Source organism: Drosophila tropicalis, unplaced genomic scaffold, assembly GCF_018151085.1.
Source record: "Drosophila tropicalis isolate 14030-0801.00 unplaced genomic scaffold, ASM1815108v1 contig_593, whole genome shotgun sequence".
Classification (NCBI taxonomy): domain Eukaryota; kingdom Metazoa; phylum Arthropoda; class Insecta; order Diptera; family Drosophilidae; genus Drosophila; species Drosophila tropicalis.
In genome coordinates this window covers 5349583-5374720 of record NW_027173070.1, presented here as the reverse complement: position 1 = coordinate 5374720, position 25138 = coordinate 5349583, and the positions used below count along the sequence as shown (strand labels likewise).

The 25138-nt window shown below is 37.7% G+C and overlaps 3 protein-coding genes across 3 annotated transcripts; 2 read left to right on the top strand and 1 right to left on the bottom strand.

Annotated features, from left to right (window-relative positions):
• Positions 1-1615: 1615 nt before the first annotated feature.
• LOC137577675 (gamma-butyrobetaine dioxygenase) lies at positions 1616-3094 on the top strand. The gene is made up of 2 exons (XM_068291213.1): positions 1616-2594; positions 2655-3094. The coding sequence occupies exons 1-2, from the start codon at positions 1699-1701 to the stop codon at positions 2974-2976; spliced, it is 1218 nt and encodes a 405-aa protein (XP_068147314.1). The 5' UTR covers positions 1616-1698; the 3' UTR covers positions 2977-3094.
• Positions 3095-8674: 5580 nt separating this feature from the next.
• AttC (Attacin-C) lies at positions 8675-9632 on the bottom strand. The gene is made up of 2 exons (XM_068289901.1): positions 9223-9632; positions 8675-9161 (listed from the first exon to the last, which is right to left on the bottom strand). The coding sequence occupies exons 1-2, from the start codon at positions 9564-9566 to the stop codon at positions 8762-8764; spliced, it is 744 nt and encodes a 247-aa protein (XP_068146002.1). The 5' UTR covers positions 9567-9632; the 3' UTR covers positions 8675-8761.
• A 720-nt stretch (positions 9633-10352) lies between these two features.
• On the top strand, positions 10353-13736 carry LOC137576714 (uncharacterized). Its single transcript, XM_068289966.1, has one exon. The coding sequence runs from the start codon at positions 10422-10424 to the stop codon at positions 13608-13610; it is 3189 nt and encodes a 1062-aa protein (XP_068146067.1). The 5' UTR covers positions 10353-10421; the 3' UTR covers positions 13611-13736.
• Positions 13737-25138: the final 11402 nt, after the last annotated feature.

Here is a 25138-nt window from a genome sequence, read left to right as displayed (position 1 = left end):
ATGAAGCATTCTGAATGTGAATCCAGAATTGTGAATGGGCTGCGAAAATGTTTTTAATTGAAAATAATAAAGTGAAATGCATAGATCTTAGTAAAAGAAAAATAACGAAATTGGAATACTCTTTTTTTACTCTTTTTCCTAGAGGTTTTCCAATCAGAGTCTTTTTTTTTTTTTAAGCCTTGCCATGTGAATCTATTTATTATGTCTTTTCAATATTGTTGATTGATTCTTGATGCTTTCTATTTGGACTTTGTGTATACCCTTACTTTGGAGGTATCTTGTTGAGCTTTTAGGGCTTGTGAATTCCCATTGTTTGAGGCGTGTAAAAAGCCAGCTGAAGCTGAAACAAAATACGAAAGTGATAATTAAAAATCGCTGTTTGGTGCTGTTGTTCCCGATGATGTTGCCGTTGAATATTGTGTTTTTTGTTGCATTGTTCAGTATTTCTTCTTGTCTTGTCAGGCGGCAGAGATGATATATCCATATATGTACATACATACATTCCAATCAGCATTCGATCTAACAATGATTGACAGCATTTTCTATGGGCCCAGAGAGGAAAAAAAAACGGAAGCAACTGCAGCAACAGGAGAAGAACAAATCACTAGGAGAGAGAGAGTTGCAGGCGGTGGAGGACAAAGAGCCCAGCTAGCTGCTAGCTGATGACAAACAATTATGCAAAAATGGCAAACGTTGGCAAAAAAATTAATTTTGCATTTTTAATTTTATATGCATAAAACGGGCAACAAGGAGGGACAGAGACGGAAAGAAAAAAAAAACTGCTGCACTGGCATTATATCAGAATTGATAAGTGCTCAGCTACAGGGTCGGATTTGCCTGTAAAAGAAAAACAAATTGTAGTAATTTGATGTATGTTTAATAGTCAAGTTGTAAGAATTTGTTAACATACCTTCTATTCTTGCCTTCAGTTATAATTCTCAACTAGTTTTATTATTGAAACAGTCGTTTCTTTCCGACAATACTTGTTTATACATATTTCTTTCCCTTATTAATTACACTTTTTTGAAATTAATTAAATTTCGAAACTAAAACAGAAAGGTAAACTTAATAAGCTAAACTACATTGCTAAAACATCAGCATTTAAATAGACATAAAAGTTCGAGGCAGATTAATTGGCGTTTGACACACTGTGAATAAGCTCACCAAAAGCTTTTACTAGAAGCTTTTAAGATCATAATATGTGATCCTAATTGTGGGAGTATTAAACGAGCGTTAATAGAAAATACCCTCAATTCTTTTTTTTCCAGTTGAAAGTGAAATAATGCAGTTGCCTTTAATTGAGTTTCGCTTAGCATATACGTCATGTAAGCTTATCACACTCTGTGAAGTGAGCTAAGATGTCATTAGAGACAACTTCATTCTCCAAATCATTTTCGAATTATGTCGCCCCAAATCCGGCCCGTATACGGGTAAATATCGTTTCATGTCAGCTCAAAACCCGTACAAACAGAAGCAGCAACAGAAGCGGCAGCAACAGAAGCGTCAGCAACCGCCGCAGCAGCAGCATCAATAGCAGCAGCATCAGGCGAGCAGTTATCGGTTCCCGGACTTAAAGTGGGCTGATTTTGTATAGTGAATGAATTCCAAATTGAAATCGTGGGCTTAGGTCCCCCTCAACTCATCATTCAGCAAATGAAAGAGCTAGCTGCTGGTTGTCTAACTTAAAAAATACACAAAATGTTTCAACTGCTACAGCAGCAACAAGGTAAAGAAGAGGAATATCACTACGAGCAGGAATCTTTGCCGTTGATCCTTGTGCCCGATGAATCAAATCAATTGGGTTTGCCTATGCAATTTCCTGACATTTGGCTGCGTGACAATTGTCTCTGTTCGGAATGTTATCTGCATCAGACCCGCAGTCGTCTGCCTCAGCTGTGGCAGCATTTGGATACGAAAAGGATTCGAGTTTACCATTTGAACATTGATCAAAGGCGGGAGATAGTCTACATTGAATGGAATGATGGTCATCGTTCTGAATACCCATTTTATTGGTTAAGGGAAAGGGATTTCTCTCTGCCAAATCGTATGCATTACTTGCAGAACTTTTATCGTCCAGAGCCAAGGCATTGGAGTGGCAAGGAATTCGCATTGATTCAAAAGGAATTTCTCTATCAGGATCTGATCTCAAAAAATGATGAACTGCAGCAGTGGCTTTATCAATTGGCAGTTTATGGCATGGCCCTGATTAAAGAGGCGCCTCTGGAGTTTGACGTGGTGCGACATCTATGTAATCGTGTAGGTTTCATGCGACGCACAACTTACGGTGAGGAGTTCTCGGTGAGGGCCCAACCCGGGGCCAGTAATTATGCCTATTTAGCTGCGCCTTTGCCCCTGCATACCGATATGCCCTATTTTGAGTATAAACCGGGAGTGACTCTCCTCCACACTCTGGAACAATCGGATTCGCCTGGTGGTAGGAATCTTCTTACAGATGCCTATCATGTGGCGGATATTTTAAAGCAACAATATCCTGAACAATTTCGTATACTTACCGAAACTCTTGTAGACTGGGCAGACATTGGAAGCGACAATCAGCTTGAATTCCACAACATTTGGCGGTCTCCGGTCATCAAGTGAGCAGGACACACTTTAATACAAAGACAACTCTCTCATTCCATTACATTTTTTCACAGTCTTGATGCCGATGGCCGTTATGTGCGTATCAATCACAGCATTCCCCAACGCGACAGTCACTTTAATGTCCATCCCGAACAAGTGCGTCCCTGGTATGAGGCCATGGCATTATTCGTTCGCCTTGCCCACGAGCAGGCCTACGAATTCAAGACCAAACCAGGAGATGTTCTCACATTCAATAATTTGCGTCTTGTGCATGGTCGCACGGGCTATGCCGATACCGAACAGAATGTTCGACACATTGTTGGCGGTTTCCTGGACTGGGATATAGTCTATTCGCGTTGGCGAATACTGCAAAGATCTCAAACTGCCGGAAAATAATCAAAAATCCTCAATAAAAGTTTATATTTTTACAAGAAAGATCTAAGGAGGATACGCTTAACATCCTCGAGATTTAGTTTAAGTTTTAAATGACAAATAAAAGTCCTATAATCCAAAATCTTTTGTTCAAACTTATTTTTAGAGGTCCTTTAAAACTTGCTTTTAGTTTGAAATTATGAATAAAATGTTTTAGAGAAAGAATGAATAATTTTAATTTTACATCAGTTTAAGATGTATAAGGAACAAAATGATGAAAAGAATAACTTTTGGGAATCAAATGTCATCTAAATTTAGGAATTAAGTCCTTTTAAAGCTTTAACTTTGTCACATACTTAAGATTTCGTAATCGTTTCCACATTTCATTCAGTAAAATTGTTAGTGGGCAAATCTGAACAAGGATGCTCTCTAATATAAGGCTTACTAAATTCTTTGAGAAACCCCAACTTTGTTTACTTAGTCAGTATGGAAAGATAGTTCTTTCAATTTTTTTAATAAATTTTGTTTAATTACTAAAATTAAAGCGTCATAAGTGAAGCATCCTTTTTCGGTGCTGTACTTATGCTTTGTTGGGCTGGAACGTTTTGTGTTATATGCTTATTAAGATTCCATATTTTTCAAAAATTCTACCCTTTATGACCGTATTTGAAAAACAATAACATTAATTTGTGAGTTTTTTATCCAATATTTTGTCGATCACTAAAATCGTTTGAATTTATTTGTTAGATATATTTGCAATTCCCAAATAGATTGGTTTATCACCAAAAAAATATTTAAGTCCCATTATTTATTGCTCCTAGGGTGACTCTTGATCGATCATTTAGTTTGTTCGGCCACACAAATCAATTAAAGTAAACACGCGAGACAAAGTGAAAGTCCAGTACACGTCATTGTTTACGTTGGAATGGAATTGCAAATTAGCTTATCAGTCGAGCAAACTGATTCAGACAAGATGTACAACAAAGTTGTTTTGTTTACTTGTTGTTGTTGCTGCTCTAACTATAGCTATTTGTGGTATTTGCGATTAGCTGATGTCGTCGTATTGTTGTTGTTGTTGCTGCTGTTTATCAATTTCTGGCAATGCCCAAAATCAACATTGACTTGGCTCGTTGCTGGTAGCTTTTAGCGTCACCCACAAGTAAAACATGGCAAGATTTTTACGACTTGCCATTTTGACGGCACCTTTGCCTCTCAATCCACACCCACCATCCGCGCCTTACCACTTCCCTTCGACTCTGTGTATGTGGTGTCCCGCAGGCAAATCCTTTGGAAATCTTTTTATTTATGTCATTGATGCTCACCGCACGAAAAAGAAAAAAAACAACGCAGAAGAAAAGACACTCACACATGGAGGAGCTGTTTGGAGCACATGAATTTGTTCAAGGCAGCTACAGTAACAGCAGCAGCAGCATGGAAAATCCCTCTAATAATCCACATAATAAGGCTGTGGCTGTCGCAGTGACTGTGGCAACAGCAACAGGCCAAAAAGGGTTGCCTCTCTCTTGTTTATAAGTTCATAAAAGTCAACGACTCGAAGAGGCATAGTCGACCAGAAAGAGGAGGGAGGGTGTCAGTATGTATACCAAAGGGGGTAAGTGCAAGCAAACCGACTTGAAGAACCAAATCCAATTTCGGCTAAGGGCAAGTCACATTGAAATAGAGAGAGAGAGCGAGAGGAAGAGAGGAAGAGCGACAACTTTTTACTGCAGCCATAATGTGTAATTGAAAACCTGCCCTAAATTGCACTCTAGGGTGGTCCGAATTCAACTCCCAACTAACCCCAAAGCAACCACCGCACTTAATTGGCACAGGGTCAGCTAAAGAAAAAAAAAAAAAAAAAGAAAATTCTCTTTCTTTATGTGTGTTTGTGTGTGTGTGTGTGTGTCTTAAATGTGTTAAAGGGCAAATGGCACACTGAGAAAAAGCACAAATTTCATACAGCATTATCTGGATTTTATCCTACCCAAACCAAATTTTAAGGGCCAAATCATTTTTACACACTTATTTCTTGTATAAATGAATGTTCGGAAAGTCGAGTCTAGACCATCGCGGTCAGAAGATCACAAAGTTTCATTTAGAAACCTTGACTTGTTAGAAAAAACAAAATTCTTCTTGTACAAATCGATTAGCATGATTATAATCGAAATTGGCTGATCTGAACAAAAGGACTAATAAAGAAAATATTTGAAACTAAATAAATTAAAACCATTATTATATAATTCAAAACAGTTCATATTCGATTTTTCTTAAAGAAGTCTACTATTACTCATTTTGGTTGCATACTTCCAAGCTGAAAATGGATAAAGATTTTCTTGCCACTGAATTTGGGCCATTTTCCGCTTTTGTTCTCTGTGCAAGCTAGAGAGACAGGCCAAAAAGGGGTTTTCTCGAAATAATGTGCTCAATTTGTAGTCTACTACTTGCACAATTGCCAAACTAATGCCGCTTACATACAATTTCCACAATTTCCGCTTCCAAATCCAACCACGGTCCACCTCCCATTCGCAGTCTGCTGTTTTGCTGTAACATTGCCAAACGAGATTGAGACAGACAGAGAGAGAGAGATTGGGAGAGAAACTGTCACAATGATAAACATGAGGCAATTGACGCCATCATTGTCTGTCGTCCATGAATTGAATTAAATCAACTCAAGTGCGACAGTAAGGAGCATAACCATATCCATATCCACAGACATATCCTCATCCATATCCATATCCACATTCACATCCTTGCGTGTCCTCCTTTCTTTCTGCTGACATGGGCATAAGCAAAAAAGGGTTTTTCTTTTTGGATATAAAATTAATGACTTGGTCATGCATGATCAAGGGCAAAATATATGTCATTATAGCACAAACAAAATGATGTCAACTCTTTCTACATCTCCGCCTATTTTCCTCTCCCTCTTGTGACACTTATATTCTTTTGCCTTTTCTTGTGTTTTATTCAGGATATTAGCGTAGCTCAACTGCTTATTTTTGCTTATTAGAATTGGCAAACTTGGGGGACTTGGCGTTAAGGCTAGAGAGAGTAAGTGACTGAGGAGGAGGGCAGTGGAAGTGGGCAGGAAGGGAGCAACCGCTGCCGCTGGAGTGTAATAAATTCTTGTGTTCTTGCAGCAGTTTCCAAGTTTATCACCAAAGTGTGTAGTTGTTGTCTGCCATGTCTGTTGCGGTTATGTGAAATCACATCGTAAAAATGTCCAAGTCCAAATGTGTGCACCAAAGCTCATAAGTCCTGGCTTCCCCACACCCACACCCACACCTAACTCCTGACTACTGCCAGCTAAGACGTAGCCGTCGTAGTCGTCTCACCTGTCGTGTGTGAGTGTGCAACCCTTTTTTTTGCCATTGGCTTTCAATTTATAGATGGCGCCCATATAAATATTTATTTCTATGTACAGCTGCCTAAACCACCACCACCGAAACCACCTCCACTTCTTGTGGAGTTCTCTGTGTTCGCCACACCTTTGCATCATTATTATTTTTATGTGAGCATCTTAAAAGCATCTCGCGCCCGCCGGATCAATAAACATTCGTCCTCGTCGTGTGTTTGGATATATTTCTTTTTTTCTCCTTTTTTTTGCCCTGGTTGCATCATATCGGTTGTTATTTTTTATTTTGTTTTATTTTTCGTTTTTCAATAAGCGAAAGTGGTTTTTGAAATAATTAAAGGTCAACGGAAACAGAAACCGAAAACCAAAATGTGCCACTTTAGCCACAAATACACACACCAACACACATACAGACAATCAGAGAAAGAGAGAGATAGAGATAAGCAAACGAGTCACTGAATTTGAATTTCGCATTTTATGGTTTTTGGGGCCATAAAACAATGGCAAATATGTGTTTTATATATATTTTGTAATTAGGCTAATATATGCCGGAAGTGGCAAAATGTGGCGGGTATATGTACATATACATACATATGTATGTAGTCGTAGAGTGGGATAGGGAGATCGTTCGACATGGTTAACAGCCATTTGAAAGTGAAATACATTTCTACAAACCAAAGATAAAACATAGTTTCGTTTATGCCCTAGAAATTTTGACTATTTCTTAAGGGAATTATGTTCATACTTAATGAAATATTTTAAAAATCCCTGAAGCATACATATTCTGAAAGTGCATACAGAGAAAAGTGGAACGGGATTTAGAGACCCGGGACTGAAAATGGAAAGCAGTTGGTTATTTCATGGCGTTCGCAAGAATGGATATAGATTTTTAGCTGTTTTTGTTTACAGGGTATTTTTATGCAGAGATGAAATGTGAGATTTTCTATATTTTCATTCATGCATATTTGGTTTAACATAAATTTGTGTGCTTCGGCTTGAATGCAGATGAAATCTATGAAATCCTTGTGCCAAGCGTATTTAGAATAATGAACGCATACATACACACTTATCCGAACACACACACACACACATACCTGCATAAATGACAGGTGAAATGGTGAATTATAAAAACGAAATATTTGGAACAGAGCAGACATCAGCTCAATGTGAATAAATGCCTGGCTTGAGGCAACAAGAACAGCCACAACAACAGCAACAACAAGGACAATGTAATTAGTGCACAAATTGAGTAGCATTTGGAATTAATAACATTTCCGGGGCATTATAATTTGGACAATATATCAAGCAAGCTTGATGTTGCTGCTGTTGCCGTTTCTGTGGCTTGTGGCATGCAAAACGTAACGGTAAATTGGTTAACAATTATACAAATCTCATAATGAAGTTAAAATCCCAACCATTTCATTTCATTCCCGTAAACTCTCCGCCCTCCCTTTACGTCCTTCCATCTTTCATCTTCGTTCATTTGCGTTCGTTTCTGTTCTTTATGTTGGCTGCTGCTGCACATTTTGCCATAGTCATGGTCGGTAACCATTTGGCATTGCCTGCGGTCAGCAAAATCTCGCCTGCACCTTCTCAGTTCTCCACTCTCCATTTCTCTGGCTTTTGTTGAAATTGATTAGATGTTGCTGTTGTTGTTGGCTTCCTGGTGGTTAGTTGGTTGCCTCTTCTCAGCTGGGTGGATTCACTTACCACCAGGCCAATTTACAGCTTTGTTCTCGAGTGTAACCCTTAACAGGTGTTGATGTTTGCTAAGTAGCTGGCTATAACCGGACACATCCTTCCATCTTTAGCTTCGTTTCAACAGAATCCTTCGCATTATATGTATTGTATGCCTTCTCTCTTCTCCACATCTGTGCTTGTGCTTGTTCCTCATGGCTAGCTGAACATTGCTTTGATTATTTTCCATTTTCCTACAAATTGTATGCAAATAGTTGAGGTTTACCCCAGGCCAGAGAGACAGTTTAGTTAATATTTTCCAACAAACAACCACAATATTGACTTTTCCACCTGGTTCGAAAACTAAGAACATTCAGAAGAAGAAACAAATTGCTTAAGAGAATGTCTAAATCGAAGAAACCCTTTCAAAAAGGATGCGGGTTAAATGTTTTACTCACTAAATAAGTAAGCAAGTAAATGCTTAATAGTAAAGCAATTAAATCAACAGGAAAACTAAAAGAAGTGTATACCTATGACCATCAGGAAATCAGCTGGTCTCCTGCCTTGAAAAGTTTAAAGGAGATTCGTTGTGTTTCTTTTCTATAAAGAATTTTAATTATTAAACATTTCTTAATTGATTTTTTAATCTTCTTCAGAAGAGAATGATTAATAAAGGACTCAAAAAATGCTTAGTTTACCTTTTTGTTATATGTATAATTTTATTGTATTTACATTTTCACTTATTAGTTATAAGAAAAATTGTTTTATGTAGCTTTCGATTTAACCAAAGTAATGCGATAGACCCAAATTGGCACCCAGATCGGTTTTGCCCTGGAATGGGCCGCTTGTCCATTTTGAGGCAGTGCCACTAAGATCAAGTTTTGTATTTCTATCCATAGATTCCCATAATCTTGCGTTGCCACCCAATTCCAATTGCTTGCCAAAACCAGGAATATTGCTATGAGTTATGTGTGCTCCATGACCATTAATGTGGTTATAGTCCAATCCGGCTCCGTTGCGTTCAAATTTGAAGCCATTGGCCAGTTGATTCTGTGAGGCAAAGGCCTTGGCATCTAAATTGTGCACTCCATTGTTGAAGAGATTCGCATGGGCAGACTGCTGGAAGCTATCACGAACGCCAGGTGTATGTGTCTTGGTCAAATCCAAACCATGGCCATGACTAAAGCAGGAAGAGATGGTTAATGGTTGAACAATTTGTATTCTAATCTTTTACAACTTACTTATTGTAAGCCAGAGTGGCACCACTGGTCACAGGAGTGGCTGGCTGTGGTCCTCCAGTGTGGGTATTGCCAGCAGCAAACACCTGTCCAATCACATTATGTTGTGGGGTGCCAATAGCCTTGGTCAAATCCACACGAGCATCGGCTCCTCCAGCGGGATTAGAGCTTAGAGAACCACCCAAAACCTGACGACGTACTCGTATTGGCTGATAGCTATTCGGTGGCGGTGGTGGTGGATAGTAAACCAAGTGTTGAGCGTGAACTCGCTGAGGCATGGCCGCAGCATAAGCCACTAGAACGGCCAAGCTGACCATAAAAAGCGAAACAAGTTTTGCGTTACTCATTTTGTTGTGGTTTTTGTTGTTGTTGTTGTTGTTGTTGTTAAGACTCGATTAGATTGATGTCTGTAGGTTGACTGTGGATGCTGATAGTCTGTTTGCGGCTCTTTATATACCAAATAAGCTGGCGTTTTGAATTTCAGTTGTGATTTACAAGCCTTATCACTGGCTTCGTGGGAAGTGAATACCCGTTCTGTCCAGGTGATTTACCTAGCATCAACTGATAACGAAAGTCCCCGCTTCTGAAAGTCCCCTTCGTACTGAAAGAATGAATCTGATGACGCATTGCAGTGAGGGGCAGATGGTTTTGTTCTCTTTGTTGTTTTCTTTTGTATTCACAAATACATATAATCAATCAATCGGGTAAATTATTGTATTTTACATGATTTTTTTTATGCTGGGCTAAACCTGTTTATATTGGCTAATATTAGAGGCTTTCTTTATTATTATAAATCGCTATGAACATATTTTATTTATCTTTAAGTATTAAGGGGCTAAGTATTATATCAAACTAATTTTTGGCTTTAAAACTTTATCAGAGTCAATCTGAACATTTTAACCAAATGTGCACACCGTAATCTTTTGATCGTTGATCTTTGGCGCTTTATCCTCCCAATTTAAGCTTGTATTAGAAGACTATCAGTACGATAAATAAGTAGTTTTGTTTCTATTAGAACTTGATGATAAACCTCCGTACCCTGCTTTAAAATTTGTAATTTAAAATATTTGAAAGACATCAAAAATCGCATCAACTATTAATGGTCTTATTGATCTAGTAGCCTATAAAATTTTCTGAAATTCTAAAATATTATTTTAAATAAAATTTTGATTTTTTACATTGAAATTGTCTCCATTCGTAATATGCAAATACCATTGTTGCACCGCTATACCCAGCTGATGATGCTGAAGAAGCAGATCAAACAGAAGGCTCGTCATTTGAAGAAGTACAAACTAGTGGCCCGTGCACGTTGGCGGAAGGTACGCCAAATTCGATCCGATTTGCTGGAAGAGTTGCGCCAACTGATAGACACTCAGCAAAAGAATTATGCTAAATTGAAACGTGTTCGGGCTAGACATTCGTTAAATGACATTTTAATAGTGTACAAAAGATGGCTAAGAAGATGGACCAAATTGCTTAAAATGCAACGTCAACAATTGGAGCAACAGCAGAAAAAAGACGAGCAATATGATCGCAGGTTGAGTCAACTGAAGACAAAATTGAGCCTGGAACCCAATCACAAAAAATTAGTGGATAAATGTTTTACTAAATTACGACAAGCTTTGAAAGGTTGGATGGATTCGCCAGAGAGGGATACAGCAATTGAGGGCACTGTGCACACCTGGGAAAAGGAAGTGGAGGCCATTAGAAAGTACCTAATGGATTTTGATTGGTTAAAGACATGCACACGGAATCGTGTAAAGAAAACAGAAGAAAAACCAAGAATTAGTGGGTTTTCTTTATTCTGGGATATGGAAATGCAGGGGAAAAAATCTAAATGGCTACCCATGAGGGTAACACCAAGACAATCTGGCTTAGACGAGCACAAATTGATAGATCAACCCAAAAGAAAACCTAAAAAAACCACTCGAAAACGATCACCCAAAACTCAACAAGTCGAAATGAATACAGATCTAAAAAAAGGCAAAAAAGTCAAAAGGGCTCCAAGTCTTAAAGATATAGAAAATTTATTCAAGTTACTAATTGATGATGGAACGATCGAAGTAGGTAAACCCCATAAAATCAAGAAAAAGAAAAAGTTAAAAAAACCAAAACAAAATCAAATTAGAAAACGGTGTAAATTACAAGATCGTGAAGCCACAATAGAAAAATTCCTGAAACCAAAAAAATTAAAAGGTTCAAAGATCAAATCAATTATCAGGCGTAAAGCTTTAAATGAAAAAAAGAGTCTTGGACTATTTGGTTGCAAAAAAAGGGATATTAAATTCTCAGGTCAGGTGACTACTGGAGAGTCGGATTCAGTATACGAAGAAAAAAGTCAACTAAGCCTGGAAAATCCATTAAGTGTGCAATCAAAAATTAAACCTGCAGAAAAACTTGGCTTCAATGCAGAGCAAACCAAGTATTTAAAAGATTTGGAAGTCAATACAAGATTGGCCAAAATTAAACGTCCAGGTCAAGGAAAAACAGCAGATGCTGTTCCACTCTTAGTCAAGAAAGGTAAAGGCAGTCATCGAAGTTCTTTGAAACCGCCAACCCCAAAAGATTTTGAGAGCGAATTGGATACATTGGAAATGCCATCAAGTGAAGTATCAGTATCCTTTAAAAAAACACCTAAGAAAATCATATCAAAATTGGGAAACGCACGAGAAAAGGGTAGAACCTGGAGGCAAGCATCCCATTCTACGTTAATAAGTTGGGAATCTTACCTTGAAAATCAAGCCATGGGCGATGGTCCACAGAGCAAAACAATGGTGAAGTTCGGAACAGGCAACAAAGATAAACATTCACAACGAATTGCATTGGACGGTCATTCGGTGCACTCTTCAGAAACAATAGCAGGTGAGACCAGCAAAGTGATCTTTAATTTAGACGAAATGAATAGTCAGGAGAAATATAAGCCCATACAACACTTTCTCAAAGAGACCATTGAGCAGAATAGTCTACTGAAGGCCGTGCCCGATAGTAAAGCTCTCATGAAAGTGGTGGAGAAACATCATATGTGGAAGAATCTTAATGGTTTGCACGACGAAATGGAAGCAGCTGGCTTCTCTGTCGGGGATATGTTGTCTATTCTAAAAGATAAATATATGCAATATCTGAATGAAATTGTAACCGATGTGATTGATCATGGAGATGTTGTGAGCATTCGTGGACAGGAGGTGGTTCGTTTAAGTGGCAAGATCACACACAAGGCCAAATTTAGTGCTGGACTTCATTATCGGGAGTTGAAACCTCACATAAAACCATGGGGAAAGAAACCCAGCGCCATTGATATTTTCACGGTTACTGGGCGACCTCGAGCTACTTCGGATACCAAACTGAAAAGTTCCCGAATTAATTCGTGGTTGGAAAAAGTTGCCAATGAGACCGAAGAGAAAAAGAGTCATATGTTTGATGAAATTGCCTCAGAGAATAATGCAGCCAGTGTCGAAGATTTGGTTCAATTAGATGCCTATGTGGATGAGACAGGGCAGCCTGTGGAGTCATTCTGGGAAGAGGGTGAAACAGAGAACAAAATGGATTTACAGTTAACTCAAAGTCAATTAGAACATGAGGAGCGAATCCAACGACTATTGTCAAACAATCAGTATAATGTCAAATCAATTAGTAGTATTCAATCAATCAGAGGAGGAAAGTTCTCTGCGAAAGTTTTCGGACCAGCGGGTCTAATTGATGTCGAGAAACGTTATTCCCCAACAAATTTACGTGAAGTTCTAGCTAAATATAAGAATTTTTTTGAGTCTCGCAGAAAGAGTCCCTTCCTCAAGGAATTGGAAAACAGGAAGAGGCTTCATAGGCAACACCTCAAGATGGCGGTGTCCAAGGTTGGATTCAAGGTCAGGAAAGCTAAGCTCAACTGGCGCCGTCACCTACGGAAACCTCAAAATTTAAGATCCACCGAAAATTCTTATTATGCTCCGCGAAAAACTTGTCGTGGAGGTCTCACATCCGATGAGGAATGCTCAGAGTGTGGTGAAATATTGGAACAAGACCAAAAGCCCTGCACTTGGGAAAAATGTCCACGCTGCGGCGTCGAGGTGCCCATTTCTGAGACACTTTCTGCTGGTTCTATAGAAGCCTGTGCAAAGAATAATTTAATTCGTTCTGTTACCAAAGACATTTGCCTGCGATGTGGCTTTGTTCATAAAAAAGGTTCACCATGTCTTCATTTGGGATGCCCCGCCAAACCAAATCCTTTGTCCCAGCTGCAACGCATTAGAGCTACAGCGAAAGGCTATCCCGAATCGAAGCCCCCGCCTCCAAAACAAGTACCCAAGTTTTGTTCTCCCTGTGGCAAATGGAAAGATATCTGGAGAAACTCATCATTTGCTGCCAATGCCGCATCACTATCATCAACAGGACGATGATCATGATCAGTAGCATTCTGGCAGCATTTGATGAGCCTCTAAAACCAAGAGCTTAAACCGAAGCTGAAATGAAACTTCTCCAATGAGAAACATTTTGTTTAAGTGCAAAATAAATTTTAGTAATGAGTTTGCCGCGTTTATTTGCAAGACATAGTATGGGAGAAAGGGAGAGGGTCTGTTAAATGCTTTGCCAAGTTTCATAAAATATGCAAAAGATGTACACATACACACACACACACATAGGCGATGCACTCACGTAACTTGAAAATGTTTGCTGGCTTTTAATACACTCACTTGCTGCAGCTTTTCTCCGACTGCCGCCGCCTCAAACGTATGCAAGATGCCACATTTTTGGCCAAGTTGTAGCTTATACCCTAACAGTAACAAGGCTATACATACTTTAATGCTTCGTCTAGTAATTAAACGCAGTCTTTATATGGAGACTATAGGTAATGAGATTTGGGCCTAATTTAACGATGTGGCAAGTGGCAGAAAACCAGTCTGCAAATCCTAAGATAAACTAAGATGAAACTTCAACTTTCTGGATCAAAAAAGTAGGCGAAATTTCTTTCTATAGGCGACATTAGTCTTATGCTTACCTTAGTCTAATAAAAGGACAAAAGTTATCAGTCAAACGGAAAAATAAATGCATGTTAACTTGGAACAGAGTTTAGGTTTCCTCTAAAGTATCTCCTATCACTCTTAGAACTAAAGCAACCAACAAATATATTCAAAGATGGCTTTTAATTCCCTTATCCCTAGTTTAGTATATATTTATGACGATGAACTCTAAACTTATAAAACTTATAAAACCCAAATCGAAGAATGTTTGGGATGATTATCTTCATAATTTTGAGAAATCTTTTAAATTAACATATACCGATACTTCATAGTAAAACTAATTGTTTTTGTTTCCCACTTTACAAAGTCGAGAGTATAGAATGTTTCTCCACCTTAATGTTAACTTGGTTTTGGTCTTACTTTTTATTTTATTTTTACTTGGTTTTTGTTTGTTTTTGAAGGCTGTAATGGAATTTTATTGCACACTCCTTCGCATTCTGTTTGTGCAAGCGAAACATGTAGCAGACATTTTCCATAAATGAACACAAAAAAAAAAAGGGGAAGAAAGAAAAACCAACAACAACAACACAGTGGGTCGAAATGTAAGTAAATTTAACTTCCTTGCAAATACGGACATATAATACATCTAGTATACAGCTTTGAGTTTAAAGCAAAAAGCCGACAGCGAGTGCTGTTGACAAGGTAATATAAAATGAACTCAAGTAATTTGACCAGTTGATTTTGATAGGCTTTAAGTTTGTTGGCTTAAAGTGCTCAACGACTTCCTTTCTCTACCCTCTACCTATCAAATGACCAGCTGACGGTTCGAAGGCAATAACATTCGGAAATTGATGCCAACGATCAATCATGAGGGAACAGGAACAGAAACACAGTATTCACCCACCCAATTTACTTCCTACTCACAGTTGCCTTGGCCAAATAGTCTTTGGTCCCCCTTCCCTCCACATCGTTGGGCAATGTAAGTTGAGACATTTTCATTTGCATTTTCCTGCAAATCGGAAAAGATGGCATAGAATGAAAGGAAAAGCACACTGAATGCCGCTCAATTTGCTGCTGGCTAGCTGTAACATTATCTTGTTTGGCCATGACACGCGACTAGCAGCCAAAATCAGCGACTGAAACCAAAGACGTAACTGAATTTGAATTTGAATCTGAATCGAAATCTGTTTTTTTTTATTTTTTGTGTGTCTAGCTTTTGTTCAACTTTCAGTCAGTCAGAGTTTTCCTTTTGGCCAAATCAGACAGAAATCAACAGAAACTTAAATGCCCATTGTAATAACATAAAAATATTTGCATTGTCGACATTGCCTCGTCGTCGTTCTCATTGTCATTGTGCAATCATCCAGCTTCTGGTGGCAATTGCATTTTATTAGCTGTCGCTGTCAAAAATTTTAATTAATTCTCTCTCTTCCTCTCTCTCCATTCTCCACTTTTTTGTCTGTTGAATTATATTCGCAAGGATATTAAAAAACACATAATAAAAGAGAACCAAAACGCAAACAAACACGCACAAGATAAAAAAAAGGGCGGAAAACTTGGGTGGGCTTGTAACTAATATTGGACACAGGTGTGTGTATCTATGTGTGTGGCTAAGTAGCAGGAAAAATATGTAGCCATAAAGCTATATGGATTTGGACACACAAGAAGATGAAAACATCTAAAAGAAGTAGAGAGGGAGAGAGAGGAAGAGAGAAATGTCTAGCTTAGCTTATAATGAGTAAATCCTCTTCTAAAAGATACATATTTTTTTCCTATTCAATTTCAGTATTAAGAAATAGCTGCAACAGCCCAAAAGGAGGCAACAAAAAGTTTAAATCTTTCCATTTATTTATCACTAATTGCTGTTTTCAATAGAGGTCAACAAATCGTGAACTTAACTGTTCTTATCAACTGAAATCTTATCGTCCATACATCATTATATTTTATTTAGTTGTTCGCATGAATAAAGGTCGAAAGTTTCATTCTATTAGCCTTTATTGTTAAAGCAAGAAAGTCGTAATTTTACAGTAACCTCTCATAAAAAAGATTCAATTTCGTTCAGAAGAACCTTTGAAATCTTATTTTATGCAAGAATCAAGTGAATTTTATCATTAAATCAAGTGCATGAAAGCTCGAAAGGAATGATGAACAATATATGCTGTGGTTTATTTAATAATCTGAATTTGGCCGAGTCGATTCATAGAGAGTCGCCAATAAGCTTATATTTGGTTCCATACCATTCCCGCTTTTTCTAAGAGATTTGTGTAAATTAAGTTTACATACATACATACATTTGCTGTGTATATAGTTAAATGCGTGTCCAAAACTTAAAACAAAAGTGTGCAAGGCAGGGAGAAAAGTTCATGTATTCTTTTAAATTTCTTAAGCTGATAAAAAATCTTTATATACGATAACTGCAATTTGCACTTAACCCTTTGGCATAGCCATTTTCTTGGCACACTTGGACAATTAAAGCAGCAAACATGCTGCCACGCCCACTAGAGAGATTGTCTCCCCACCACGACCACCATCTATGCCATAGAGGAGAAGAAGCAGCACCAGCAAACCACTCGAAAAGTTGGCCGCAAAGTGCGAATGCATAATTAATTCCAATTATGAGTTTACCCTACAACATCTCATTGGCAACATTGGCACCACTTGGCTATCATGCTTGAGATCCTCCTCCCTTTCTGCCCACTTGCTGTTTCTGTAGACAAGATGGGCAACTTCAGAGATAGCGAATCAGAGGGACTTTGGAGGAGGTCTTATGGAAAGGAGAGAAGGTTTTTGGGGTCGACTTATCAGCGCATCGACAGGCTGAGGCAGACTTCTCCTGTCACAGCTTGGTTTCTGTGCCGTGTGCTGCTGCTGCTGTTGCTGCTTGTTGCATAGTTTCTGGAGTGAGTGCCGCCTTCAAGTGCTTGGCATGTTTAAACACATGCTCAAGTGTCATTTAGAGACAGTTATCCCAAAGAAGAAAGGAGGAGGGGTGACAGGAGGTGGAAGCCAGACAATTGATGGCCATGTGATAAGTATTTCGAACGCAACGTTTTTACCCTCCAATTACAAAATGCTAAAAATTGCAATATCAATAAGATTTTATGTAAAAAGGAAAAGAGCTTTAAAAAGGGCGCGTGAGAGTGAAAGAGAAAAGGGAGAGAGAGAGAGAGAGAGAGACAGGGCGAGGGCGGTGAATAGAGGGTAAGGGTGTGGCATGTCTAAGTGTTGCCACAGCCTTCAAAAGGCAGCCCGTTATGCCTGTTACTATTAACGGAAATGCATTTTCTGTTTGCTGTTGTTCCTTTTTAAGCTGTTGCTGCTGCTTCTCCTGCTGGTATGCGTCGCGTCTGCCCAAGGTCTCAAGTGTTTTAATGGATTTTCTAGAGCATTGCATATGCCTTTGCGATTCGTATTACTTTACTGTCAAGTTTGGCATATTCCATTGACATCACCATCATCATTCCCATCATTCCCATCATCTTCCTCATCGGCATCTACACATGCATCAATCATACAAAACGAATTGAAATCCCACACACACACACATACACACACAAACCCAGAGATACACAGATAGATGGAACCTGCTTAAGCCAATCAAAACGAAAAAGAACCAAGTTTAGTTCATAAAAGATAATAACCTGGCTTACCCGCATGCCACTCAAAAGAATTTCGAGCCGGAGAGAGAGCGAGTCACAGCTGCATGGCACAAGAGACATCCAACAGGAGCAACACCAACGCAAGGACAAAAGCCTATAAATTTGTAGATTATTTGCATATTCCACCACGCTCTGTGGTAGCAGCACTTGGGACATCACGGACGGATGGACTGACAGACCGACCGACCGTCCTCCTCCTTGTTTGCCACGTTTATTTTTCTTCATTTTGTTTCTTTTCATTTTTCTTTTCAGTTCAGTTAAAATCTGTTTTTGTTTTTTTTTCTAGAAAATTCAATTTTCTTGTTGTTGCATAAACTAAACTAATGTAAATCAAGCGACATTAAACGCATAATGCATATAACAATAAATATGACTGGATCAACTTGAATAGATTCTGTTTTCTTTCACTTTGTTTTTTCATTTTGTCTCTTTTTATCTCCACTTAAAATTAATAATACTTATCGCTGCAGCTGGGTGAATTTAAATTAAGTGAAACAAAAAATTGCTATCTCTTTGATGCATTTTACCGTTGAATTGGAGATACATAAGTATATACTCTAAATGGAGTTGCATTCACATCGACTGTTTACTTAAAAGAAAGATCTAATCAAACCTTGCCATAGTAGTATTTGGTTACAAGAAATGAAAACTGAAATAACTGATGCAAAGTATCTGCCTACAGAGGAAAAAATGGAATCCAAATCCGTTAAAGGATAATTTTGATCACTGTTTCCTTAGAATACTGTAGCTTAATACTTCAGGGGTTCTAACTATAAGTGGGAACAGGTTAAACGAAGGGAATATAGCGAAATTGAAGCTTTCCATGTTTCCATGCTGTTTTTGAAGTAGGTTTAGGGTTGAGCAACTAAGTTGATCTTACAATTAGATGTATTCCCGCTACCAAATCTTTATCGCTGCCACAACTTCATTTGCATAAATCTAGTCCAACTAACTTGAAAAGCAATCTTGTGGTGGACTTTGTTTCGATGGCTTTTAATTGCTATTGGTTTCGAAATTCTTGTATTTGGCATTTGAAAAGTGGAATAATTCAATTATCGACGAGTTAATCGAACAGTGAAAGTGCCAAACGAATTGGCAACATCAACATCAACAACAACTGCAATAACAACAATAACAGCAACAACAACAACACATGAGGGAATTGAATCCCGCCGCCAATCAACACGAAACATTTTAATTTATGCGCTCGAGGCGTGGCATGTGGTGTGTGTGGAGTCATGGGGGCGAGCATTGCTGATGTGGTCCATGTCCAGGCAAATTGCCTTAAATCATTTTTAATGAAATTTCCATAGGGACAGTTGAGTTTGGCCGTCAGCCAATGCTAATCTGTATATACGCGAATCGCTGATGCTCGATGCCTGATGCCCGCTGGTTGAGCAGTGGTTGAGTTGGTGATAGCTGTCAGTGTCGGGTTTTGTATGTGTGTGTGTGTGTGTGTGTGCCTGTGGAGAGTGTTAGAGTGTTGGATGAGTGGGTGGTGCGGTGGGTGGATGGTTAAATGGTTTGAGTTGGCGTTTTGGCAAGTTTGCCCAGTTGATAAATGAGTCATTTGCTTAGTAATTTAAGCATTATTTCAATAAGCATCTTCTTCTGGTCTCCTTTTTGAGGGTCAACTGGTAACCAAATACTCATTACATAAACCAAAAGACAAAAAAAAAAGGAGCACGAGGGTGAGAGTGAGTAAGAGAGAGAAAATCAGAAGAAGGCTGCCGGGCAAAGGCAAACAGAATGCCAAACAGCCAGGGGAGTGAGAAAGAAATATGCTGATGTTAAATCTTTTTAGAGGCAACTTTTCAATGGAGTCGGTTGCAGGAGGCAAAGGGAACTAAGCAAATTTTTGGGTAAGGGTGGCTAAGTACAAGTGGGGTGTGTGTATGTGTGCTGGTGTGTGTATGTGTGCTAGTTAAGCCAAAGACAAATATTGACTGGCAAAGTCAAATGTATGACGAGGCGAGCATTTAAAGTAATCGAGTGTTAAAAACGGCAAACGCAGCCAAACACATAAAATCAAACACTGGCTTTTGTGTCCTCCCCCTCACCCCCCCTCTCACACTTTCCTAACCTTCACATAAATTACCAAGGGTCGTATGAGTGTGTGTGTGAGTGTATAACCAGGGGTGGTGGTGTTTAAACAAAAAACGATGAATTTTGATTTAAATTTAAACTGAAATTACTTTGATTTTGATTAGTCAACTTAAACCGCAATAAAACAATTTTATGATTCGTTTCATGAGGTTTAAGGTCCTTTAGATTTCTCTTTTGAATAATCTTTATTTCAACTTCCTTCAATATAGTTAAATATGAAGAAGTCTTTCTCACGTTATTACCGGAAGACTTTTGCTTCCCTTACTAGATTGAAAGATCCTTTGAAGTAGGCTTCTTATCCAATCCTTAAAACTTAGTTCAATGATTTTTACGTCTTGTTTTGTATTCAAGGATCAATTAAGCTTTCTGGTGACCCAGACAAATGTATATTATTTGTTATTCTTGTTGAATTAATTTTCTCAAAAGATGGCAAAAAACATTTAATAATTTAAAATTTCCAGAAATTGTTATCAGTTTTCTAAGAATCCAAATTATATTTTGTCACTTTTATGAGAGATCACAAAATCCCATGTGTGTATGTGTGGGTTTGTGAATGTATAAAAGTGTTTTGTATACGTGTGTGTTTGGAAAAGTAAAATCACAATCAAGCTTTAATGCTTCATTAAAATATGCATGGCGGCTCATAAATTCAAGCTGACTCCGCTGTATGTTTTACCTCTACGACAGATTGGTTTCGATGGTGGTAGAGGTGGCTGACAAAAAGAGGGTTGGGTGGGGTAGGGTGCAGGATTAGAGGGTACATGGGGTGAGCCAGTAATGTCATAAAAATCTTCTAAAAAGCTGGCAGCAAAGTTTTCCCATAAAATAAATTGCTGCCAAATAATAGTCAGGGCCAACCCGTTAACGTGTCGAAGGCGAAGGCATTCATTCCATTTTCCCCTGCTCCACTCTACACCCCCCTTGTTCTCAGCAACATTTTACCCATTTAGCTCGCGGCAATTGATACGAGTTGAGTTCCGAAGCTCACTCGCACCATTTTTGTTTATTAAATTACAAATAAATAATGAGACTGATGGCAGCAGTTGACTGGCAGCAATTCTCAGTCTCAGCCTGCCTACAGTTATTAAAAACTTTACAAAAACAATTAACACAGTCAGCAGGAGTCACAGTGGAATGGTGAGGGTGAAAGCAGGAGGAGAGGAGAATTGGACTGCCACTGAGTACTTCCTGTCATTATTTAAAGCATTTGATAAATTGTTCAAGATTTCTGCAATTTAAGTACCCCATTCAAGTTTCTCATTCATTCAGTCTAGTCTAGTTCTGACGCTTTGTGGCCAAAGCATTAACCATAGTTGCAGCCACAACAATAACAACAAAAGTAATGCCCATCTTTTCCTTTCTCTTCTGTCTCACTCCACTCCCCTTTTGCATGAAATTGGAATTGCAGCCACAAATAAATTTCATGTTCTGGGTAAAAAAAAAAAAAAAAAAATAAAAATGTATATACATAAAAAAAAAAAATTGCATGTGCATAAAAGTAAAGCCAGAAGAATCAGAATCAGAACCCAAATAGGAACAATGCCAAAAAGCAACAAGCATAAACCAACCAAGCAACCAAACGTTGCCCCCTTTTTCATTACAACCCTTCTAGAAGGGGCTGGTGCAGAGGGCAGCGATTGTTAGATGTGCTAGATGGGGTGGGGGGAGATATGCCCATTGTTTGCAGGCGCTCAGTGATTAGGGTGTGGCATGAGGCGCAAGTAAAGAGAGTTCCTAGACTTTCTGTGCTTGTTTTTTATACCCTTCTACATATATACATACATACATACATATGTATGAATGTATTAATATAGATTCTTAAGCAGCATTGGTTAACCTATAATATTAAATTTTTTACCGAAATTTTCTTTGAAAACTCATTAAGCTTTGGCTATTATTTCTCAAATTTTCTTATTTAAGACAAACCAATCACAAAGATGAACGGTGAGCCTTAGCCCAGCAAGAAGACTTCCGGACTTTAATAAGTAATCTTTCTATAAACAAGAAAATTAAAAATTGGAAGCTTAGAGCTAGAAGACAATAAAAACATTTACATAAAATGTATTACTATCCGTTTGTTAGGATGAGTTAAGTTGCTACATTTAAAATTTCAGAATCTAAAGATAATTATAAATCTATTATATCGATCCTTTGTTTATTTGGTTTATGAATTTTGTTTCGACTTATTTGTATTCGTCTATTTGGGGAGTAAATGTTTTGTAACTTTTTACTTTAAAAAATTTTTGTAAAATCAATTAATTATAAATATGAAACAGGAGATCGCTTTAGAAAGCTACAACATAGTCCGCCCACAAATCGTTTACATATTGAACCATATTAATGCTTGGTTGTAGATTCCTTATTCTTGGATTATCTCCGTAGTTGACAATGAGACGTCTGATCTCGCCCATCAGGTGGGCATCTTCCTGGAAGAGAAGCTTACAAGTTGGTATTAAGTTTTTCAGAGAAACTATAGTCCATTTTTGTTCGTCATCCACGTTATGCTTAAAAGACTGGACATCGTATGCTCCTTCCACCGTGGAAGTGACATGTTCACTTTTAGTGAATTCCGAGTTGTCTTGATGAGATATAACAACATTTCCACCCAAATTATTCCATTGGGTACCGAGTTTCGCTTCCATTTTTTCACCCTCATCAGTTAGGTCCCTAGGTTCCCCAATCAAATTTTTGAAAAACAAATAGATTGTTTTTACAATTTCAAAAGTACAAAATATTCCACAGTCGCTGATTTCAGCTAAGTTTGTTGTCACATCCAATCGTCCACCAACATCAAAGCGATTTGTGACATACCAGCCATAATTATTTAATATATTGATGATTTCTTTGGTACGCTCCAAATTGGATAGATTTTGCATATTGGCCGCCGCATAGAGCTTATCGCGAAAGTCCTGACTTAATTCAATTCTATCCTCGTCAATAAGTATTTCGGTTTTCTTACTTATAAGAGATGCAACAGCATATCGAGCATTGTACTCGGAGTTCAACTTAATGTTTTTTATATCAGCATTATTTGCAGATAGGATAAGGGTTGAAATTTTATTCCTAAAACTTTTATCGTCATGTGCTAATTCAATAATCTGTCTTTCCAAAGAAATAGTTCCGCTGTTTACTTCTGGTGGTTTGTAGCTTTCGTCGAATGTGATAGGCGAAAAGGCAGCCAATTTAAAACGTTTCGATTGGTCATCATAAATGATCCCTTTCGCGAATCTTTCCTTAAGTGTTTGCAAAGATATGATTTGCTTTCCAACAAATATACTATACTGGACTGTATTCCCCTCAGAGGAGACATAAATCACTTGACAAACCGGAGTGTTTAAAGAAACAGGAGTAAACGACCCATCGCCTTTTAAAATCGACCAATTCTGCAATTCAGCACGCGAACTCAATGATAATTTCTTCGTCTCCTGAAGAAATGTCAAAAATTGATCTACAGTTTTGTTTTCTAACTCTTTGACATTCAAATTAACATCTAATTTTAACTCAAAACTTCGAATAGAAAGCAGAAAATTTTCCGTCTTTATAAATGAACAATAATTTTGGGGTGCAGCAGTTACGTCATCTAGAATAATATCAGAAACCAAAAAAGTCGTTGGCATAAAAAAATGTTAATTTGAAAAATATAGTAATATAAAGCACCTATAAAAAGTTTTAGAAGCACCATCACAAGAAAATAACAATGTATAGAATTCATTTTTTTTCAAATGGAAAAGTAAGACCTAGTGCAGTTTAAATAAGCGAATCCAGTCCGCTTGGTTGACTCACAGAAACTGAAATCTCAAACGCAAACGTTTCCCCATTTATTCATTAAAAAAAATATACGGGGAACTGTTTAGAAATGAAATCAGCAACCCCGCTACCATCCGACTTTCGTAAAGATTATAATTTTTCCAATGACTTTGTTTCGGATGCACCGAAGTTTGTATCCCCTTGCAAATACTTTGTGTGTATGTATGCTCAGCTGCGCTGCTTATTTCGAGCAAAGACGTGACTCTGTCGGCAGCGTTTGAGCAGATCTGATCCATCTTATTGAAATTTGGAGATCTTAGTTAATTATATAAACCTACTCCTTTATCTTTTTTTCGTATAGCACTCAAAGATATAGTGGTCCGATTATGACAACTTTTACGCATCGATTCATCGAACGTTTTCTTCTCTGCGTTACAAACATCTTACCAGTTCTATAATACCCTCTGCAAGGGTATAATGAATAATTGAGCAAAATTATGTTATTTTCAAAATATTCTGATAAATATTAATATTTAATTTAATATTTATTTTGGTATATCATATAGCTGCACATCCCAATCTCAAATATTATTGACCTCACCGATCTTTGTTTCATTCAACGCTTGTGATTTCATCGAGATAAGGAGGGCAAATATGTTGTGTCAATTTTGCCATTTCTTTGGAACTTGAGAATTTCATTGGAAAAGAAATTAAAGCTTTTATTATTGTCATATTCTTTTTATTCGAAACAAAAGTCGCGATGTAATTCGAAGAAATACTGACGTCTTTCAGGCGTAATAACCATGAATGTTACTTAAAAATAGTTTAACCGTTTCCCTTTTTCTAACAGTAAGTTCTTCAACCTTTCTGATACTGTTTTGATAGCTAACGTTTTTGCAGAAACGAATTCTAATTTGGTATATATAGGTATTTGAGATGCTACACAGAGGAATTTCTTATAGTTGTAATTGTCGCTGAGCCTGACCATAAACTATCTATCTGCCTAATATTTAGTAGATTGCTTGCTACAAATCAATTAAGATTACATTGCAGTATCTTTTTAGGCCTCAATAATGTGCTTTCCATATTTTCAACCTGTTTAAAGGTTTTATCATTATAATTATTATCAGTATAGGAAAGTTTGGAAAGCAAAAAACTCACATTAACTTATATTTTTATTATGACCTTCAACATGAAAACAAGGCTTTAGCGATCTCTGTTTTATTCCAAAGTACCGAACTTGTGATTGCGCTCTACGCAATCGAGAGATAAGGAGGACAAGTTTATTGTCTCCATTTTGTCATTTCTTTGGCACTTTGGCATTTTCATTGAAAAGAAATTGAATCTCATTTATTGTCAAAGTGCTTTTGATGTTAATAGCAAAAGCAATTGTCATATAATCAGTCTTGGGATGTTGGTAAAAGGAATCAAAAAGGATAATGCTATAAATTGGGG